Consider the following 18019-nt stretch of genomic DNA (forward strand, 5'->3'; position numbering starts at 1 on the left):
AAAGCATTGAATATCTTAAAAAGAACACTGATGAAATCAGAACAGCTTTAAGACTTTGTGATGACCCTGCACCTATAGAGCTACTGTAGTCTCACTATTTGCAGGAAATGCTAATAATAGTAATAAGAGACTTTATTTATACAGCGTTTTTTTTAAAACAACATTCCAAAGTGCTAATGGGAAATGTAAAAAATTAGCCATAACAGGCATGTTATCCTAGTAGACTTTATTATAATTGCAACGTCCTGCTGTTTGATTCCAGCCAGAGAGCCTTGGTTGTTTGTCATTTACCCTCACTTCTCTATTCTGACTTATTGTCACCTCTCTACTGAAAAGCCCAAAAAACAAGGGAAAGAAAATGGCCGAAACAAGATTACAACATGTGTACTGTATATGTTTAATATGTTTGTTTGTTTATTTGTTTATGTAGCCTATGCACCATTCACCAAGGCAAATTCCACATAAGTGTAACTTATTGTGGCAATTAACATTTTTCTGATTCTGATGTTAGAGGTTCTTTTCTTACATATTAATATACTGTCTTTGTATTATCACATCAAGGCCTGAATGTGTTAGTGTTGTGACTTATTAAACCTGCCACTCAAAAAAAAATAAATAAATAAATAAAAAATAAAAGAGATCAGGGGATCCATAGAGATTCCACTAAGCAAAGATACAGTCAAAACATTCATCAGGACATATGCACAAACGACATGGCAGGAGTATTAGGACATTAGTGAAAACAGGAAGGCATCTTTGCAATATACAAAGACATGTTGGTGATGGGAGGAAGGTGGGCTTTCAACATAGTATAGGGAAGAAAATAGCATTACTTGTCTCAGAATTGGCCATACGGGTCTTAATTATTCATTACATAAAATAGGGAAAAAAAATGTAACTGGAAAATGCACATACTGTAACCAGCCAACATGATGAACACATACTAATTCATTGCAAGAAATACTATACCCAGAGAGAGCACCTTTTTCAGACACTTCGTAAGGCAAACCACCACATGTTTTCACTGTCAGGGCTTTTGGGGAAAACAGCAGGCAAGGTATATAATATCACAATATTATTAAAGTGCCCATATTATGAAGAAATCACTTTTTCTGGGATTTGGGGTGTTATGTTGTGTCTCTGGTGCTTCCACACACATACAAACTTTGAAAAAAATCCACCCATGCTGTTTAGAGTGAGATACGGTTTCTGAATGTGTCCTGCCTTCAGTCTCTGGGTGAGCTGTTCAAAATCGGCACGGCTTGTGACGTCACGAAACGAGCAGGCTAACCGCAACCATTAGCTCGTAGCGTTAGCATGCTAACGCTATGGCTAACGCTAGCATGCTAACGCTAGCATGCTACCTCGTTCTCAATAGCAAAGCACTGCTACAACACACACAAGTTCACCATAATCTACAAAAGAACTACTTACATGTGCGCCCTCATTTAGAAGTCTCCCAGCTAGTCCTGCCTTGTAACTGACCAAAGTTGTAGAAACAGCCTTTCTTTTACTGTCTATGGAGCTAGCTAGCTGACATGATCTACATCTGAGCTACTGGGCATGTGCAGTGCAATCAAAGATAGTACAGAAGAAGAAGAAGAAAAGAGGTCTCACTCTGTAGCTAAAACAGAGACCAGGTGAAAAGAGGATCTGCAGCAGTGAGATAGAGCACTGCAGTACAACACAAATATGGTGTTTTTTGAAAATTAAACCATGTAAACCTATTCTGGTACAACCTTAAAATACAATTATGAACCTGAAAATGAGCATAATATGGCTGCTTTAAGTTTCTCAGAGAAATTGATTTTTTGTTTTGTTTTTTTAAATCTCTCGTTCACACTCCAGTCCAGTCGGTGGCGGTAATGCACCTTTAAGTTGGTTTGCCAACAGCCAATAAACCATAAAGAGGAAGAAGAAGAGCATCTTAAAGACAACAAGGCTCTGAGGCTACCGAAATGGAAATGGGTCCTATTTTAAATTAAAGCTCGTTAAATATTGAGTTCAAATATAATATGGACCACATAATATAACTATAAAAACTCATTCATTTGTGAGCGCATGTAGAATTACCACAGCAAATGTTTTTTTTTTTTTTTTTGGTTTAAAGTTATACTAATTTCCTTCTCTTTTGAAGTTCAGTTCTTGAAATATCTTCTCTGTTTACATATATTTTATGTTCAGGCTTGTTAGAAACTAGTTTTCAACGTAAATAAAATAAACACAGCAGCGGATGTTGCACAGAGAGGAAGGGCTTGCCCTCGCACGTGATCAGTGGGTGTGTGTTGTAGTTGTTCTCCCCTCATTCAGTGCGACGTTTTATTAAAGTTGTAAGATGGCGACGGTGCATCTGAGGATCGGGGATCTAGTGTGGTGAGATAACCTTTAAACATTGTCCAACTCCTCTGCTTCTGCTAAATGGTCTTGCATTTCATAACGTAGTGTTAATTGAGGTAGTGTGACGTTAATGTTTCGTGTCGGCGTTATCCAGAAGTAATTAATGGAAGTGTTCGCTTCCTATTTTAGTTGATGGTCAACCCAAACAAATTGCTAGCCAAGCTGACTCAGCCAGCAGCCGTCGTTAGCAGATAGCTAGCGGACAAGCTTCAGAAAAGGTTTAGACCGTAACGAAGTACTTTTTCCCAGATACAAACCAGTCTGTTATCATTTTAATTCGTGCGCAGAGGGGGTTATATGTAAAGCTTCGCCAAATACCTTTTTTATTTTTAATGTTGTTGAAATGTTGTGGTCTGTGAAAAGCTTTGCTACCACCGTAGCTTAAGCGGATATCTAACGTTAGCTAACTTTAACTGTAAACTGTAGGGAACGTTAGCTTCACGTTTGCTCGTCTTCCGTGTTAACTGTTGAACTTATTTCTCCCAAGACAACTTTGGTTTATCAAAATAGATGTATTCGTTCTCTCCTTAGTCTGAATGTGGGTCAGTTTAACCCAGATAACGTTAGTTGACTTAGCGTTAACGCTACTCGTGTCGACAATAACGTGAAACTGTTGGTCTCATGTTGGCTTGTCGCACCAGTTTGTGTTTTTAATGGTGGTATTATCAGCATTGCATACACAAGAAACTGGACTGGGGCTAACGTTAGTTGCCTTGTATATTGGCAGCACCCATGACGCAATATTAATGTTGTGGCACATTGTTTCTTAACCCTCTATTAAATCGACAAATAACGTTACTCCAGCAATTCAGACAGCGACTAACGTTAGGCAATTTGTTTTCTCCCGTTACGTCTTTAAGGGCGTTATCACATCTAGTCCCTTTTGAAACGAACCAAACTCTAGTGGACCAACTTTTTTGTCCACACTGTAGTTCCTCTGGAGATGGACTGCTTTGGATTATGGGCAGTGGCACATTTTGGAAATCCTGGCTGGCCCATCTGATAGTCATACAACAAAATGTGATGATGCAATCCGAACATACCATAGATATAAATTATATTATATTAAACCATACTGGTACAACCAATACACTGTGCATGAGTGAGAGAGGACACGCTGCCATTGCTGTAACCTGTGGACTACCAATACCAAAGTGATGAGTGTGTTGTAATGTGTATTTACTAGCAAGAAAGACGTGCATCAGGTCTAAATGTATCTCTTCTTTCAGGGGGAAGCTTGGTCGTTACCCGCCATGGCCAGGGAAGGTAAGGAGTGCAAACATGCCAATTGCTGGTTTGAGGCAAAATAGATTCAAACAGTTGCATAGCAAATGTAATGCTACTTTTGGACTACTAATTGTTATTTACATTTCAGGTAGTAAGCCCTCCCAAGGACTTGAAAAAGCCCAGGGGCAAAAAATGCCACTTTGTGAAATTCTTTGGAACTGAAGACCAGTAAGTATGCATTATGAAAGGTACCTGTTCTGTGACTGACTGTCCTTGCGTTTCCTTCTCCATCAAATGTGTAAGAGCCGTGTTTGTGTGTACCTGTCCAGTGCCTGGATCAAAGTAGAACAGCTGAAGCCCTACCATGCCCACAAAGAGGAGATGATTAAGATAAACAAAGGAAAACGCTTCCAACAGGCAGTCGATGCAGTGGAAGACTTCCTAAAGAAAGCAAAGGGTAAAGAACAGGTGAGAGCGTCTATAACGCACAATCCAGCATTTGAGATGTACCTAGCACTTCTAGATGGTTTGTGTTTTTCCCTCTTCCAAAAAATGGAGATGCGTCGATGGGCTTGCCGCAATAGTCTCTCTGGTATTTCAAAGTGTTCGACATATGCCGATTACATTATTTGCCCAGCGCCCCCACCGACCATTTCATTTATTTTCATGTCTAATTTTTTGCAAAATACTAAGCATGTTATCAATACTTAGTCTGACCATGGACGCTCTAATTATGAACTCAGAAATGTCTGCTCCGTACACCAGCAGAGTCGCAGCACAGAGTAGCAGGAGTCATGCAGTAAGAAGGTGATGCCAGAGGATTTTGTGTCAAAGCAAAAGCCTATTTTTATTTTGCCTATTTGCTAAAAGGGAACCTGATGACGTTAATGAGGCGACCTGTAAACTCTGGCGGCCGCCTCGCAGCCGGAACATGGGGCAGCTGCGCCACAGACCAACCGGCTCCATAGCGGAAGCTCGTCCGGAAAGATGTAAAAGTCAGCACTCTGCAGATATTGTAAAAATGTCCAGTTACACCAGTGTTAACACAAGTTTATTAACCAGTGGGGGGGGGGAAGAAATTGTCCTTGTGTCGATATTTATCACATTTTTTTGTTAGTCAAATTTACACACGTGCCGCCTGATTTTACGGCACGCACATAGCAGCATAGGCGGCAAAGTCACACAGGCGCACAACATCGCACACGTGCACAACATGCACGTCGTGCACACAGTGGCAGCTGCAGCACACAGTACCGCCACGTTCGCACACACTGTGTCATTGGTGTGTCAAATCTTCATTGTGAGTCAATAAGACGTACATTTTTAACACACGCAAGTCCAAAATAAGCTCTGGAGGAACACCTTAAAAAACATTTAGAACAACGTACTTAATCAGACACTAAACTGGCTATTGTAGCAGCCACACACACAGTGTTGCCAACATGGCGACTTTCTAGCTAGGTTTAGCGACTTTTCAGACCCGATTAGTGACTTAATTTAAAAAAGAAAAGAAAAAGACCAATCAAGGAAAAGGGGAGAAAAAAAATAGTCCAATATATTGATTAATTCCCATGCATGCTGCTCAGAGTAATCGCAGTGCCTGGCTCGTCTGCTGGGACACTCTGTCTGTCCAGTCAGTAGGTGTTGGGCTGGCAGGACTCCTTCCTGAAATGCTCCTGGGTGTCGCGTCTAGTCTCGGCAAATGTTTATTCAGGTGGACGCGTGGTCTCTGTTGAGGCCATCTGCCCACCAGTATGAGTGCATTCAACCTCTTTTGGTGATCTGGTCTCCCTTTTTGCTCGGTGTACATGTAACCTGCTTATTTCAGACGCATCCTACATTTAAGACCGCTGAGAACTGTGTTGACGTGCAAAAAAAAAAAAAAAAATAGTAGCACAAAATGATAATCTTGTGTTTTTAACAGAACTTAGATGGCAAAGGAGACTCTAAAGGAAAGAAGACACCCAATAAGCCGCTGAAAATACTGGAGGAGGATGATGAGGATCTCAGTGCCCTGAAGGACCCCTCCGAGAAGGTCAGTGGGACACTGACAAGTTAAAACATTGTCCTGTTAAATAGTTTTACTCAAAATGTAAGCTGTTTAGAAAAGACAAAACACAGCGAAATGGGGACCAGAAAAAGTGAAGAAAGAGTTGGAGGCATTACAAACGATTAATTTGTCATGAACCCCCTCCTTCCCTTCTTTGTGCATTGAGCCATGCACATATCTTTTCATTGTCTGTAGGGAATGTCAACTTGAGAATGAGATCTTTGATTCAGTTCACCTTCAAAAACCTGGCATTCGCTCTTCTGGCTAAAGAAATCTGATGAAATTGTCCGCATTAAACCTGTACTTTAATTACAAAGTAATTACAATTTAAAAGTGATAACTCCCCTGCTAAATTAAAGCATTAGTGCGTAACCTTTTGATATTAATGAACGTCCGTTCCATTCAAGCCATTGCCAAATGAGTTGCTACAAAGCTAATTAAGACTATCAGCTCCACACAACTCTCTGTATTTCTCAGTATGGCTATGTTCAGAAGATTGTGGCGTCCGGCGACTTTCACGCGCAGAAGCTCGAGTGAAGATGATTACCTCGGTCACGGAAGGCTTGTATCATGTGGACGCGCCGACAGTGTTGTTGTCATTACTTAGAATTCCTCATGGGGGAGACAGAAACTACGCACTATAGCTGTAAAGTATTGCGGTATCATAACGGCCATGACAGGTTAAAACTTTCACTTGCTGAATCTAATATGCAAAGTGAAGACTGTGGCTTACACTGTGGATAATAGTCTGGTAGATACCGGGCGCCAATATGGCACATTCGCACCGAACTTTAACATGCGGTGTTAACGTGAACAGAAAATTGCGTTGCCTGTATCTTTTCACGGCAAGCGCGCGCGCGTGTGGAAAGCGATCGCGCAACAGCTGTAATGTTGTGTTGCACACAAACGTAGCGGTTAAACTGTACTGAGACAACCAAATAAAAAATATTGACTTCTTTTGAATTAAGATTTTCCAGTTTTGTAAGTTTTCATTTGTTTTATATATTTTAAAAGAAATTGCCAAAGGGGGCAACCAGAGACCACGAAACGGTTCGGCAATAGACTCAATCTGGTTGCCAAGGGCAACCTTTACTGTCGAGCAACGTGTGGGCAGCGTGTGTATGTGAGATAGTCTGGCGGGGGTTGTTACGGAGAGGGAGGCTCTCCCGTGTGTGTGTGTGTTTAGAAAAATACCATGTGCTGCAGACAGTGAAGCGCATGCTTTTCCATGGGTAGTGAAGCTACTGTCAGTGTTTTGTGTTCGCCGCAAAGAAGCGGTCAAGTACCTTTTAATGCAACGCAATTGAATTTAAAGCTATTTGAGTTAGCCTGAAGAAACCAGAGGCTCTCCCGGCTACGGTTCGGGGCCGCGAAGCTGGAAACGTAACGCTAATGGTGCGTGGGCTCTGCATGCACAGCGAACCACCAATCGCAATCAATTTATCAAGCAACTAAAGCAGGCCCGACTACCGTTGGTCGTCCACCCCAACCTGAAAATGAGCGAGGAACGGGAGGGGAGCAGCATCTGGGAGCCCCTGGGTTTTTGGGGAAGCAACGTGCATGCTTCATTGACGTTAGCCTGGATCGATAGTATTATATGAATACAGCGGTGTTACGCTAGTCAACCAGTGTATTTAACTACCTAATTTCCCCCTTCCAAAATCACTTCGGAAGAGTAGTATGTCCCTGGTCCCCTCTAGGGGTTTGCATCGTTGTCACCTTTTTCACCCCCTATGTTCGATGTCTGGTTTCACGTAACCCAGCTGTCATTAAGTCCGTCAATTAACTTCACTTCACCGGTTCGGTTCACCCGAATAACAATAAACATGTTATCTCTCTTACCTCTAGTGGTAGCTATAAATGCAGATCAGTTTGGCTGTTATTTGTCCAGGTTTTGAGATAACCTCTCCGTCTGAGATCTCACTCTCCATCCAAATACGGCGGAGGTGAAGGAAATTTGATCTGGTCGTCCTCAACACTGTCGGTCCATACAGTATATGACAGAAAAACATCCCCCCCCACTACGGCAGACCTGGACCTCTACAAATTTACCCTTTTTTTTTTTTTTGATTTAGAAGGTCAATATGTGTCTCTCTCCTCCTCAAGGACTTAACTGACTCTGACCCCGAGCCGTCCACTATTGAGAGGCTGGGGGCTGGACCTGGCTCAGGATTCAAGTGGGAAAGCAGTGTAGGTGAACCCCCCCCCTTTCCAACAAGCCTGCCTTGCTGTTCTTCTACCTGACTTCAAGCTTTGGCTTTATTCACGAGCAACTGCAGACCTTTCCCTTCTGACCTGTTTCTTACACACACACACACACACACACACACACACACACACACACACACACACACACACACACACACGTGCAAAAGGACACAGTATTTTTGTAAGTAGTGTGTCAGTTAGTAGAGAGCTCTCACTACTAGCTGCTGCTACCCTCAGACTTTTTCAGGGTCTGCTGATTTATAAACCGAATCGGCCCATTTCCTGGTTTCAGGTGTCATCCTCTGCATTTCCTCTTCAACACTGCAACATATCGATTTCAACATTTGCCTGTTGGAAATGTAATCGTCTTTTGCTGTTTTTGTTTTCAGGCCAAATCAGTGTAGGACTGAAATGTACCGGATAGAGGGACTTACCGTTAACTGTCACCTATTAGGCCAGTCGTCCAATACGTCATAAAAAGCATGTGCGTTTCAGGCTGTTTTTCACCTGGTTTTAAAATCCGTCCAGAGTGATCGGATCACAAGTGGACAGCTCTATGTACGTTAGTTGACACCTGGTGTTAGAATGTGTCTTCCCCACTCTATGTGCCAATAAACGGTGCATTATCGCCATTTGCATATAGGCTAGTTGAGTTTATGTGTGTATAAATGTCAGTTGTCCGTCTCACATAAATCCTACATTAGAAACGTGCAGTGACGAATGGAAAAAGCGCTGCCTACAGCTCGTCTGTGTGCAGAGGGATGTAACTTTTCTCTGCGTGACAGCTTTGTGTTTATAACATGTATCCTACATTTTCTGAAAGAGAGAGAGACATTTTCAATAGTCTCCGTATGTTCAGCTCTCACCGCGTTCGTAGCTTCTAACTGGATCTCTGATCATACTAAAAGCTTTTAAACAACAAAATAACCGGGGACTATTATTGTGAAGAATGTATAGGAAAGTAAACTAAAAATGAAGTTATTAATTTTCCCCGGAGACCTCCGTGCTGCTGACAGTGGGGCACAGACCTCCAGACAGCCGCAGATTTAAGAGCCGGCAGCGCCGGAACAAAAGCACCGACGCATCACCGACAATATGATAACAGCCAAAACGTATGACTCACTCTTAAGTGGTTTATGTAACATGAGAAATACTTTACACCCTGCTGTAAGAACGTGGTCTTATGCAGACCGGACCACGTCCGAATGTGGATTCTAGTGATCGGATCTCAGTGGGTCCTGGGAGCGTTCACACCTGTACTTTTTAGAGTTGACCGCGGCCTCGGATCACTCGGGGTGGATTTAAAAACCTGGTGGAAACGGGGTTTTTGTGTCAGTGGTGAAACTGTTATTGGCGCACCTCTAGTTCTTTTGAATAGCAAACTCTTCCTTTTGTCCTGTGTTGCTGCGAGTATTCTAAAAGTCAAACAATGTGGCTAACACGCCGTTGTGTTGTTTAACCTAAATGGTTTGTGCAGCAGTTGAACATATGCAGGGTTCTCACGGGTTATAGAGTTTTAAGAGCATTAACCAAATTTCTCTGGGAAACTCGGAACATTCAGGAATTTTGATTAGGCTTTCATTGTTAACTCTCCAGGGCAAAATCGACTTTTTTTAGGCCATGGATTGAATCACTCCCAAATTTCTTACCGGCATCCATGGCAGTATGTACAAGGACCATGAGAGGCCCTGTGTGAGCATGGTGTGTTGTAGACTAGATGGTTTCTGCACTCTATATTCTGCCTGGTCAGTACATATAGTGTGTAAAGAGACCACTTACAATGAACTCTTCTTCCGTTGCAGCCTGTGAAAGACGACCCACATTTCCATCACTTCTTACTCAGCCAGTCTGAGAAGGTAAGAGGAAGCCTTCTCTCTTTTTTTTTCTCTCTGGTGTGGTTATAGTTTTGGGTTTCATATTGTCTGATCTTGTTTTGAAGCCCAGTCTGAGACTCGAGTATTGAGTTCTCCTCTGAACGCGTCCGCTTGGCTTTGATTTGATCAACAGTGATAAAAAGATTTTCACCCCTCTCTGGACACACCCAAGCTGAGTTTCCCAGCAGCAGTGTTTCCCTTTTGTGTTCCAAAATCTTAATTTTGGCCAAATTAGATTTTTAATTTTCACTGTAAATGCATAACGGTTCCAATATGGGTTTCATTAACAACTAGTTATCGGTATCGGCCTTGAAAAAAACCGTATCAGTCGATCCCTGGTAGTAGGCTTGATTTCTTTTCTTTTTTTTTCTCCAATTCATTTATTGAAAGCATTTGACATCGACATGTTGTAATTACGTTAAGGCATGTTCAAGGAGTTCCGATAGAGCCTGCATCAGGGCCATATTTAGTTCAATGTGTTTATATGTCACTATTTTTGGTAGCCTACTGTACCAGTATGGCCAGTATGTACTTTATTTTCTTTATTCATTGAAGCCTCTGTGTTTACAGGCTTGTGGTGATGCGCAATGTGCTATAGGTGCCAAAAAAAAAATCTATGTTTGGTACTGCCAATTAGTTTTGTTTTGTCATGGTTCATGTGGGCAATTAACATTACACTTCGTGAGGAAAAAATCGCGGCAGAGAATCATGATATCAATTCTAAGCTTAAAAAAATCGTGATTCATGTTTTCCCCCGAATCGTGCAGGCCTAGCCTGGTGGAGAATATATTGGTCACCTCTGTCTGCTTTGTTTCCTCACTGCCCACAGCCAGCCTCATCAATGGAACCCATTAGCAAGCGCCTGAAGATCATTGAAGAGGTAAACTAACTAGTGAATTTTAGTAAGACTGACAAGTAGAGCTGCAACGATTAATCGTTTTATCGATTAGTTGTCAACTCTTAAATTAATCGCCAACTATTTTGATAATCGATTAGTCGGTTTGAGTCATTTTTTAAGACAAAAGTCAAAGTTCTCTGATCCCAGCCTCTTAAATGTGAATATTTTCTAGTTTCTTCTCTCCTCTGTGACAGTAAACTGAATATCTTTGAGTTGTGGACAAAGCAAGACATTTGAGGACGTCATCTTGGGCTTTTGGGAAACACTGATCCACATTTTTCACCATTTTCTGACATTTTATAGACCAATTGATTATTCGAGAAAAAAAATCAACAGATGAATCGACTATGAAAATAATCGTTAGTTACAGCCCTACTGACAAGTCAAAATGTTCTGAGTTTACTTTAATATAAATTTTAACTTCTACAGTTTTGATTGTAACCGTAGTGTTTTCCATAACAAAACGTCCGTGTTTTTGGTTTACTTAATGCATAGCAAAGCTAGGTAAGGTTTCATTCCCTTCAGTATGAAACTGACAGTGTTGGTTTTTGGGTTGTGCAGGACACGGGGTCGACCTCTATCCAAGCAGCCGACAGCACAGCCATCAATGGCAGCATCACACCCACAGACAAAAGGTATTTACACATCCTCACTGCAGCGTTGTCGAAATCACTCATTACGTTCAACCTAGGATAACCGTTATTGATTTTATTACAACAACAAGTGTTGGGTTTCTTGGGTTTTTAGCTGAGACCAATATGGATGCTAATTTGGCTTGCTCGTGTTTTTGTTCTTTTTGGACTCTGCCCTTCAGGATAGGGTTCCTGGGTCTGGGGCTGATGGGTAGCGGTATAGTTTCCAACCTGTTGAAAATGGGTCACGTTGTCACAGTGTGGAACCGCACAGCAGAAAAGGTACTGTAATGAGACACAGAGTCACTGTCACACAGGCAACTGCTGCCTCCACTTTAAGATCCTTACTGATGTTGTGTCTCATTAACACCAGGGCCCTGTTGCTGTGTTTGACTGGTGATAAATATATTTCATTTAAAATGTCTGATCATCTGCCGCTGCTGCTCATATTTGACCACCTGCATGTTATAAATAGGATGGTGTCTTACACCTCACATTAGGACTGGGCGGTATGGCCAAAAATTTAAATCATGGTATAATTTGAAGCATGGGAATGGTGTATATTATGGTATATTTACTTTTTCACAAGATTTCAATAAATACTTCTAAAGGGGTAGACCACTGGTATGGCAGCTGCATGACAGCGATTACTGTACTCTTAATATTGTTAAGAAATATTTCATATATATATTTTATCATTTTATGTGGGAACTGATTAAAAAAAAAATCACATTAGATCCGTTTTTAGATTTACGGGTTTCCAAAAAATGAGGCATTGCTCAATTCTGCAATAAATATGTCACCAATCTGCTTTACATCAACTGAGGTTGGCAACCCTGATGTGATTCATGATTAAAAAAAAAAAAAAAAAAAAAAAATTGGGTGCATATCCAGTGTTGGCATGCTGCTGATAATTCAGAAAGTGACTTGTGCCTCTGTGTTCCAGTGTGACCTGTTCATCCAGGAGGGGGCCAGGTTAGGCCGGACTCCCGCAGAGGTGGCTTCCACGTGTGATATCACTTTCTCCTGTGTCTCTGACCCAAAGGCTGCCAGGGATGTGAGTGCCATCTCAACTACAGTAAATGGCTTCCTGTGGAAGTGTGACATCACTAGCTTATGGGTTAAAAAAAAACAACAAAACCGTCTGTGTGTTTGTTGCTCTCCAGTTGGTATTGGGACCCAGTGGAGTGCTGCAGGGAATCAGGCCAGGCAAATGCTACATAGAGATGTCCACTGTAGACCCAGAGACCATCACAGAACTGTCACAGGTATGCACAAACATAGCCCACCCACACACCAAAGTAGCCCCAATTCTCACTTTTTCCCTAGGTTTGTGAAAGACTTGGGTGCACGTATTTAGTGGGGGGTGGGTTTAGGAGTCCTCCCTCAAGAAAATGTTACCAACCTGTTACCTTTTTTCAATAAATTATTTTTTCACAATTTCACATTATTTAGACCATTATTATTACCACATCTGTGTCTAAAACGTTGTTAAAGCTAGAGCAGATAATGCATGAATAAATAATAAAACTGCCGGACCAACTACAATAATTAGATCTGAGAAAAGTCATTTAGGTGGTTTTGATGCTTTGATTTTACATTAATTCTGCTTAGGTGCTGCCCAAAGCGGCTTGGGTGCCTTTATAATGGTAGGGCACTATCCCAACCCCTCAACGTGATTGTTGCTATTCTTCAACTGAAATACAAACTGTCAGGAGTTATTATTGGATTAGTGCTAGCATTGTTAAATGATTGAATGATTGAATGTCAGGTGATCACATCGCGGGGCGGGCGTTTCCTGGAGGCTCCGGTGGCGGGAAGCCAGCAGCTCTCCAACGATGGCATGCTGGTCATCCTGGCTGCCGGCGACAGAACGGTCTACGAGGACTGCAGCAGCTGCTTCCAGGCCATGGGCAAGACCTCCTTCTTCCTGGGTACGTAGGGTGTTCTGAGAGTCAGCTCACCGTTCAGTATGACACACCTTCTGGGTCCACTGTTGGAGGAAGTTACTGCTAAGAAAAAGCCTGGCACACAACATTCTGTAAAACAGTGATTTTAAACAAATGAGACAACATTTAGAGGTGCTGGTAGGTAAAGTGTGTTAACATGGACAGTGCCAGGCTAAAGCGCAATTTATGCTTCTGTTTCAGAATGCTTGAGCAGCCAGATGGGGTCAAATGGCCACATTGTGTTTACATTCATGGGTAGAGCTTTAACTGCAAGTTATCGTATCTGTAGTCTCGCTTTGCCAGACCCTCCTCCAAAGCGCGCTGGAGGAGAGTCTGGCTACTCCACATAGCATTCGGGGATGGGAGGAAAACGTGCTCTGGTTTATTTCTTTAAACCAATCACAATCGTCTTGGGCGGTGCTGACCGCTGGATGAGCCACGGTGCCTCTGCTAAATAGCCTCGGGAAGGAACTTGTTTTGGTGGAACGTGTACGTTCAAAAGTTGTTTTAGTCGTGCAACAGAAAATTCAGATTGGACAGATAGTCTAGCTAGCTGTCTGGATTTACCCTGCAGAGATCTGAGGAGCAGTTAGTAGTCCTCATAAATCCACCGGAGTTTAGAATGCCAACACAAAGAAAACGCAACGGATATCCGGCCTAAATGAGTGAAATCCGGTCCATTTTCCCGCGGCAACGAAGCAATCCTGCAAGGGGAACGTCGTGGATATAGACTAATCTAATTTGTGGCTAGACAACATGATAAATAGCCAATTTCAGTCCAACAGAAATTTAGGCACAGACACACTGAGGATGATTGTCATTTCACTGTGGAGACTGTTGTATATTTCCACTTTTATAGATGTTTACAAATGTGTATGTGTTTTCAGGTGAAGCGGGTAATGCAGCGAGGATGATGCTGATCCTCAACATGGTGCAGGGCAGCTTCATGGCCACCATTGCAGAGGGGCTAACCCTGGCCCAGGCCACCGGCCAATCACAGCAGACCTTCCTGGACATCCTGTGCCAGGGCCAGATGGCAAGCACCTTTGTGGACCAGAAATGCCAAAGTAAGTCCACACAAAGGAAGTTTTAAGTCGTTTGTTTACCGACTTACCTGAACCTTGCTTACTGGTTGTCTTTTGTCGTCTGTATTTATTAGTTCATTTTCTTTCAGTCTTACATGGTAAAGTTTTGGGGTTGTGGCTGTAGAAAAGTGGTTACATGAACACTGACAATTTCAAGCAAAAATATGTGTCGAATTTCCAGTAGGCTAATAAAAACCTTTTCCTCCTTCTGCGTCCAGATATTTTACAGGGCAACTTTAAGCCAGACTACTATTTGAAACATATTCAGAAGGACCTGAGGCTAGCCATCTCCATGGGCGACATGGCCAACCATCCAACCCCAATGGCTGCTGCTGCCAATGAGGTACAATTTAGAAATGGTGTTACCTTGTACTGAAAAGGGTTTACACCAATAAAATGCACTGGTGACCAGAAAACTCCTCTAGGTACATTCCCAAGAAATGCAATGGATTCATTAGTCTACATGATGGGTTCAGAGATTAAGTTAAGCAAAATTAAGCACTGGGCGAAAGATATGCAGTCATGGAGGATGCAGGATTTCAGCACATGACTAAAGTAATGTTACCTGAGCCGCTTTAATATCCGCCGACATCTCAGCAGCACAGAACATCCCGACTGTAATTTTTCTTGCAGAGGAACATGAAAATAGAATGAACAGAGCACTGTTGTTTTGAAAATGGTGTACTGTGTGTGTTTTGTTCATATGTGGTGTTCCATCGGTCACCTTCCTAAAAATAATGGCCTACGTCATTTTTTGACAAAAATGATTTTCTTGTCTAAATCATCTCCTCATGGTGCTGGCCACCTCTGGTAAAATTGCCTACATCCTCAGTTGAACAGGTCATGTGATTCTACACCTTTTAGTTTAATGGCCTATGTCAAGAGTGTGACTCAGGCCGTTTTTATTTTGCCTAAGTCAAAAGACAATGTGACTCAGACGATTTTACAAGCTTTTCAAAATGGCAGCCACTTCAAGAAGTACAAAAATCTACCACTCATCACTGAAGTTATTTCCGTGATTGAGGGATCGTCCCCGATTGGTGAGTGATGGTTTCTGTGCCTGTAAACACACTGTTGACAGAGTTGAAGGTCACAAAGGCATGTTCAGAAATGTGCCTGTCATTTATTCCTCTTATGTTGCATAATTGACAGACATTGTTATTAGTATGTCAAGAGTCATCTATTGTCATAACATTTTTTAGTGAAATTATTAATAAATATATATTCAGTATTTGGTTCTGAAAAAATGACTTAGGCCATTAATTTAGGAAGGTGGCGATATGCATTTCACTGTATTTAAAGTGCTTCACTTTATTTTCAAGTGTAAAAAGTAATATTTGCATTCCGAACTGACCTCCTATAGGCTACTGTATTTTAAAAAGAAGTCGAGTGCTGGTTAAGCTTATGCTTCACTTTGTGTTGATGGCCTTAGTCTATAATGTAGCCATTTAAAAAAATTAAAAAAAAATTGGTTTGCACTAATTGTAAACCCTGTTCACTACACCCTTCACTATAAATGTTTGTTCCTTATGTTCTTAGCCAGAATTTAAGCATGTTAATATTGGCAATGACCCCAAAACTGTGATATGAACCGAACCGTGAGTTTTGTGAACCGTTCCACCCTGTGTACAGAAAACCTTGTTTACTGAACCTTTCTTCCATCTAGCACCTGCAGCAATACTGACTCCTTTGTAACACTACATGAATAAATGCTAACATAGCAATAGGAGTGAGGCATGCGCAATCACACTGAAACTCTTTTATTTTGCTGTTCCTTCGCAGGTTTACAAGAGGGCTAAGGCACTGGACCAGTCAGACAATGACATATCTGCCGTCTACAGAGCCTACATTCACTAGAGCGAGGTGTGAGCTTTCCTCTGGACCACGCAGTCTTTAATCCCTTCTAGTTTTTCCCCTTGTCATGTAATGAGTTTTATTTTTAAATTCTTCTTTTTATTTCCTTTTTGCCACGGCGCAAGCCATGTTCGCTGCCCACAAGTCATGGGATTGTGATTCCTTTTGGTAGAGGCAACCTTTTAAGCATTGCACTGACTACTGGGGGAATATATGCTGTAAAGAGTGTTTCCGAGATGAGGTTGTACTACTGCAGTTTGCTGTAGGTGCAGTTTGTCTGGTTTCTGGAGTATGGTGGAAGTAAAGCAGGCCAAGGATGGGTGGGGGTGGGGGGGCTCCAGAGCAGCTGTGAAGAGCAGGGTGTCCCGCTCAAGCCAGAGAAAACGCTGTCAGGTTTTGTGGATGCATAAACCCTAAAGAAGAATTTTGCAAATGAGTATATTTAATTGAGTGTGATCTTTGCTTTTCTTTTAAATGTCCAGAATTCCATGAGAGAAAACACCAAGAACATGCCACTGCATTGCCTTAATATTGTAACCCCTCAAGTCTTTCAATAATAGTATTTATTTATGTTTCTTTCTAGGTCTTCTTGGTGCAGGTTGGCCATGGCTTGTTTCTGTATTTGAGATGATTTATGCTTTTACGTTGGTGTTAATGATCTTTCTTTAACAGGTTAATGACAGAGCAACAGATGTGTTGAGGCCTTAAAATGCAGTAATAATTGATATTTCTCACCGAGACTTGAGATTTCCACTTTTGAAAACCCTTCGTTCTTGTGTTTGGAAGAGCTCTCATTTAAACTGTTTTTTTTTTTTCTTTTCTTCTTTTTTAATATATTACTCTGAAACTAGATGAATCCACTTTTTGAGTTGCATTTTAACTGATGTCATAATTAAGCCCCACGTCAGTCGTGTTTTTATCTGGTAGTTTGGAGGTAAAAGTTGTGGCTGGGTATTGAAGGCCAATTTTAGACCATCATGGGACACAAGTACACGATTTTAAAAAAAAAAAAAAAAAAAAAAGCTAATGAAACCATTTGAAGTGGGTTAGTGGTTGGAGAGTTTCTTTACTTTTGGAAGACTTGAAACGTAAAGCCGTAGAATAAATCCATCATCTTCAGCTCCACAGTCGCAGCTGATTTTAGTTGGAATGCAATTATTGATAAACTGTTTCATCAGTCACACACACACACACACACACACACACACACACGCTCTCTCTCTCTTCAACTAACCGGGTTTGGTAAATATGGAAATGTACAATCAATGTTAACATAGACTCCATTTCATTATTTATTTTTTACATCGGCCTCAAACTGATTTCAGGTTTAATAAGGGGTGGGGGGAGGGGGCTCACATGACAGAGCAATCTTGACTACGTAGTAGAGGTCTTCACGCTGTTCTTAGTAAACGGAGCTAATTCAGGTTTGGAACCTGACCGATAAATTGGCCATCTCAACCGCTATAAGCTCACGTCCTTCTACGTGTCGGCTGATAATTAACAAGGAATGGCAGCACACAAATTGGATGCCAAAGACATGTTTGATGTCTATAGAAATAGTGTCTCCGTTACATAGTTTTGTCCGTCAGAGAGCACTAAAAAGTTAGTTTTACGCCGCAAAATGTCCCGCTCGATACATATATTGAGCACAGTGCTATAGTAAACAAATGTAAAGAGGTGTTATTTAAAAAAAAAAACTTTGTTTAAAATGAGGATATTTTTAACTTTCAAATGTTTGTGATCTGCCTCAGAAACGTATCGGGTCGGGCTCTACAAATCGGTCTAATCAGGTCGGACAGGGTCCGGTTCTGTTACTGCAGGTGTCTGTGTTTGAATAGGTCTAAT

The 18019-nt window shown here is 41.6% G+C and overlaps 1 protein-coding gene across 2 annotated transcripts; it reads left to right on the forward strand.

The window, feature by feature from the left end:
- The first annotated feature begins 2243 nt into the window (after positions 1-2243).
- glyr1 (glyoxylate reductase 1 homolog (Arabidopsis)) lies at positions 2244-17871 on the forward strand. Of its 2 annotated transcripts, XM_031292557.2 has the most exons (16): positions 2244-2373; positions 3627-3663; positions 3773-3852; positions 3954-4092; positions 5549-5659; positions 7781-7864; positions 9685-9738; positions 10586-10636; positions 11216-11289; positions 11469-11568; positions 12233-12343; positions 12453-12554; positions 13058-13220; positions 14123-14302; positions 14539-14663; positions 16103-17871. In XM_031292557.2, the coding sequence occupies exons 1-16, from the start codon at positions 2336-2338 to the stop codon at positions 16175-16177; spliced, it is 1524 nt and encodes a 507-aa protein (XP_031148417.1). In that variant the 5' UTR covers positions 2244-2335; the 3' UTR covers positions 16178-17871. The 2 variants fall into 2 exon arrangements, with proteins under 2 accessions (XP_031148417.1, XP_031148418.1); XM_031292558.2 differs by lacking the exon at positions 7781-7864 and having other exon boundaries at positions 16103-16354.
- The last annotated feature ends 148 nt before the right edge of the window (positions 17872-18019 follow it).

The sequence above is a fragment of the Sander lucioperca genome, chromosome 2, assembly GCF_008315115.2.
Source record: "Sander lucioperca isolate FBNREF2018 chromosome 2, SLUC_FBN_1.2, whole genome shotgun sequence".
Taxonomy (NCBI): domain Eukaryota; kingdom Metazoa; phylum Chordata; class Actinopteri; order Perciformes; family Percidae; genus Sander; species Sander lucioperca.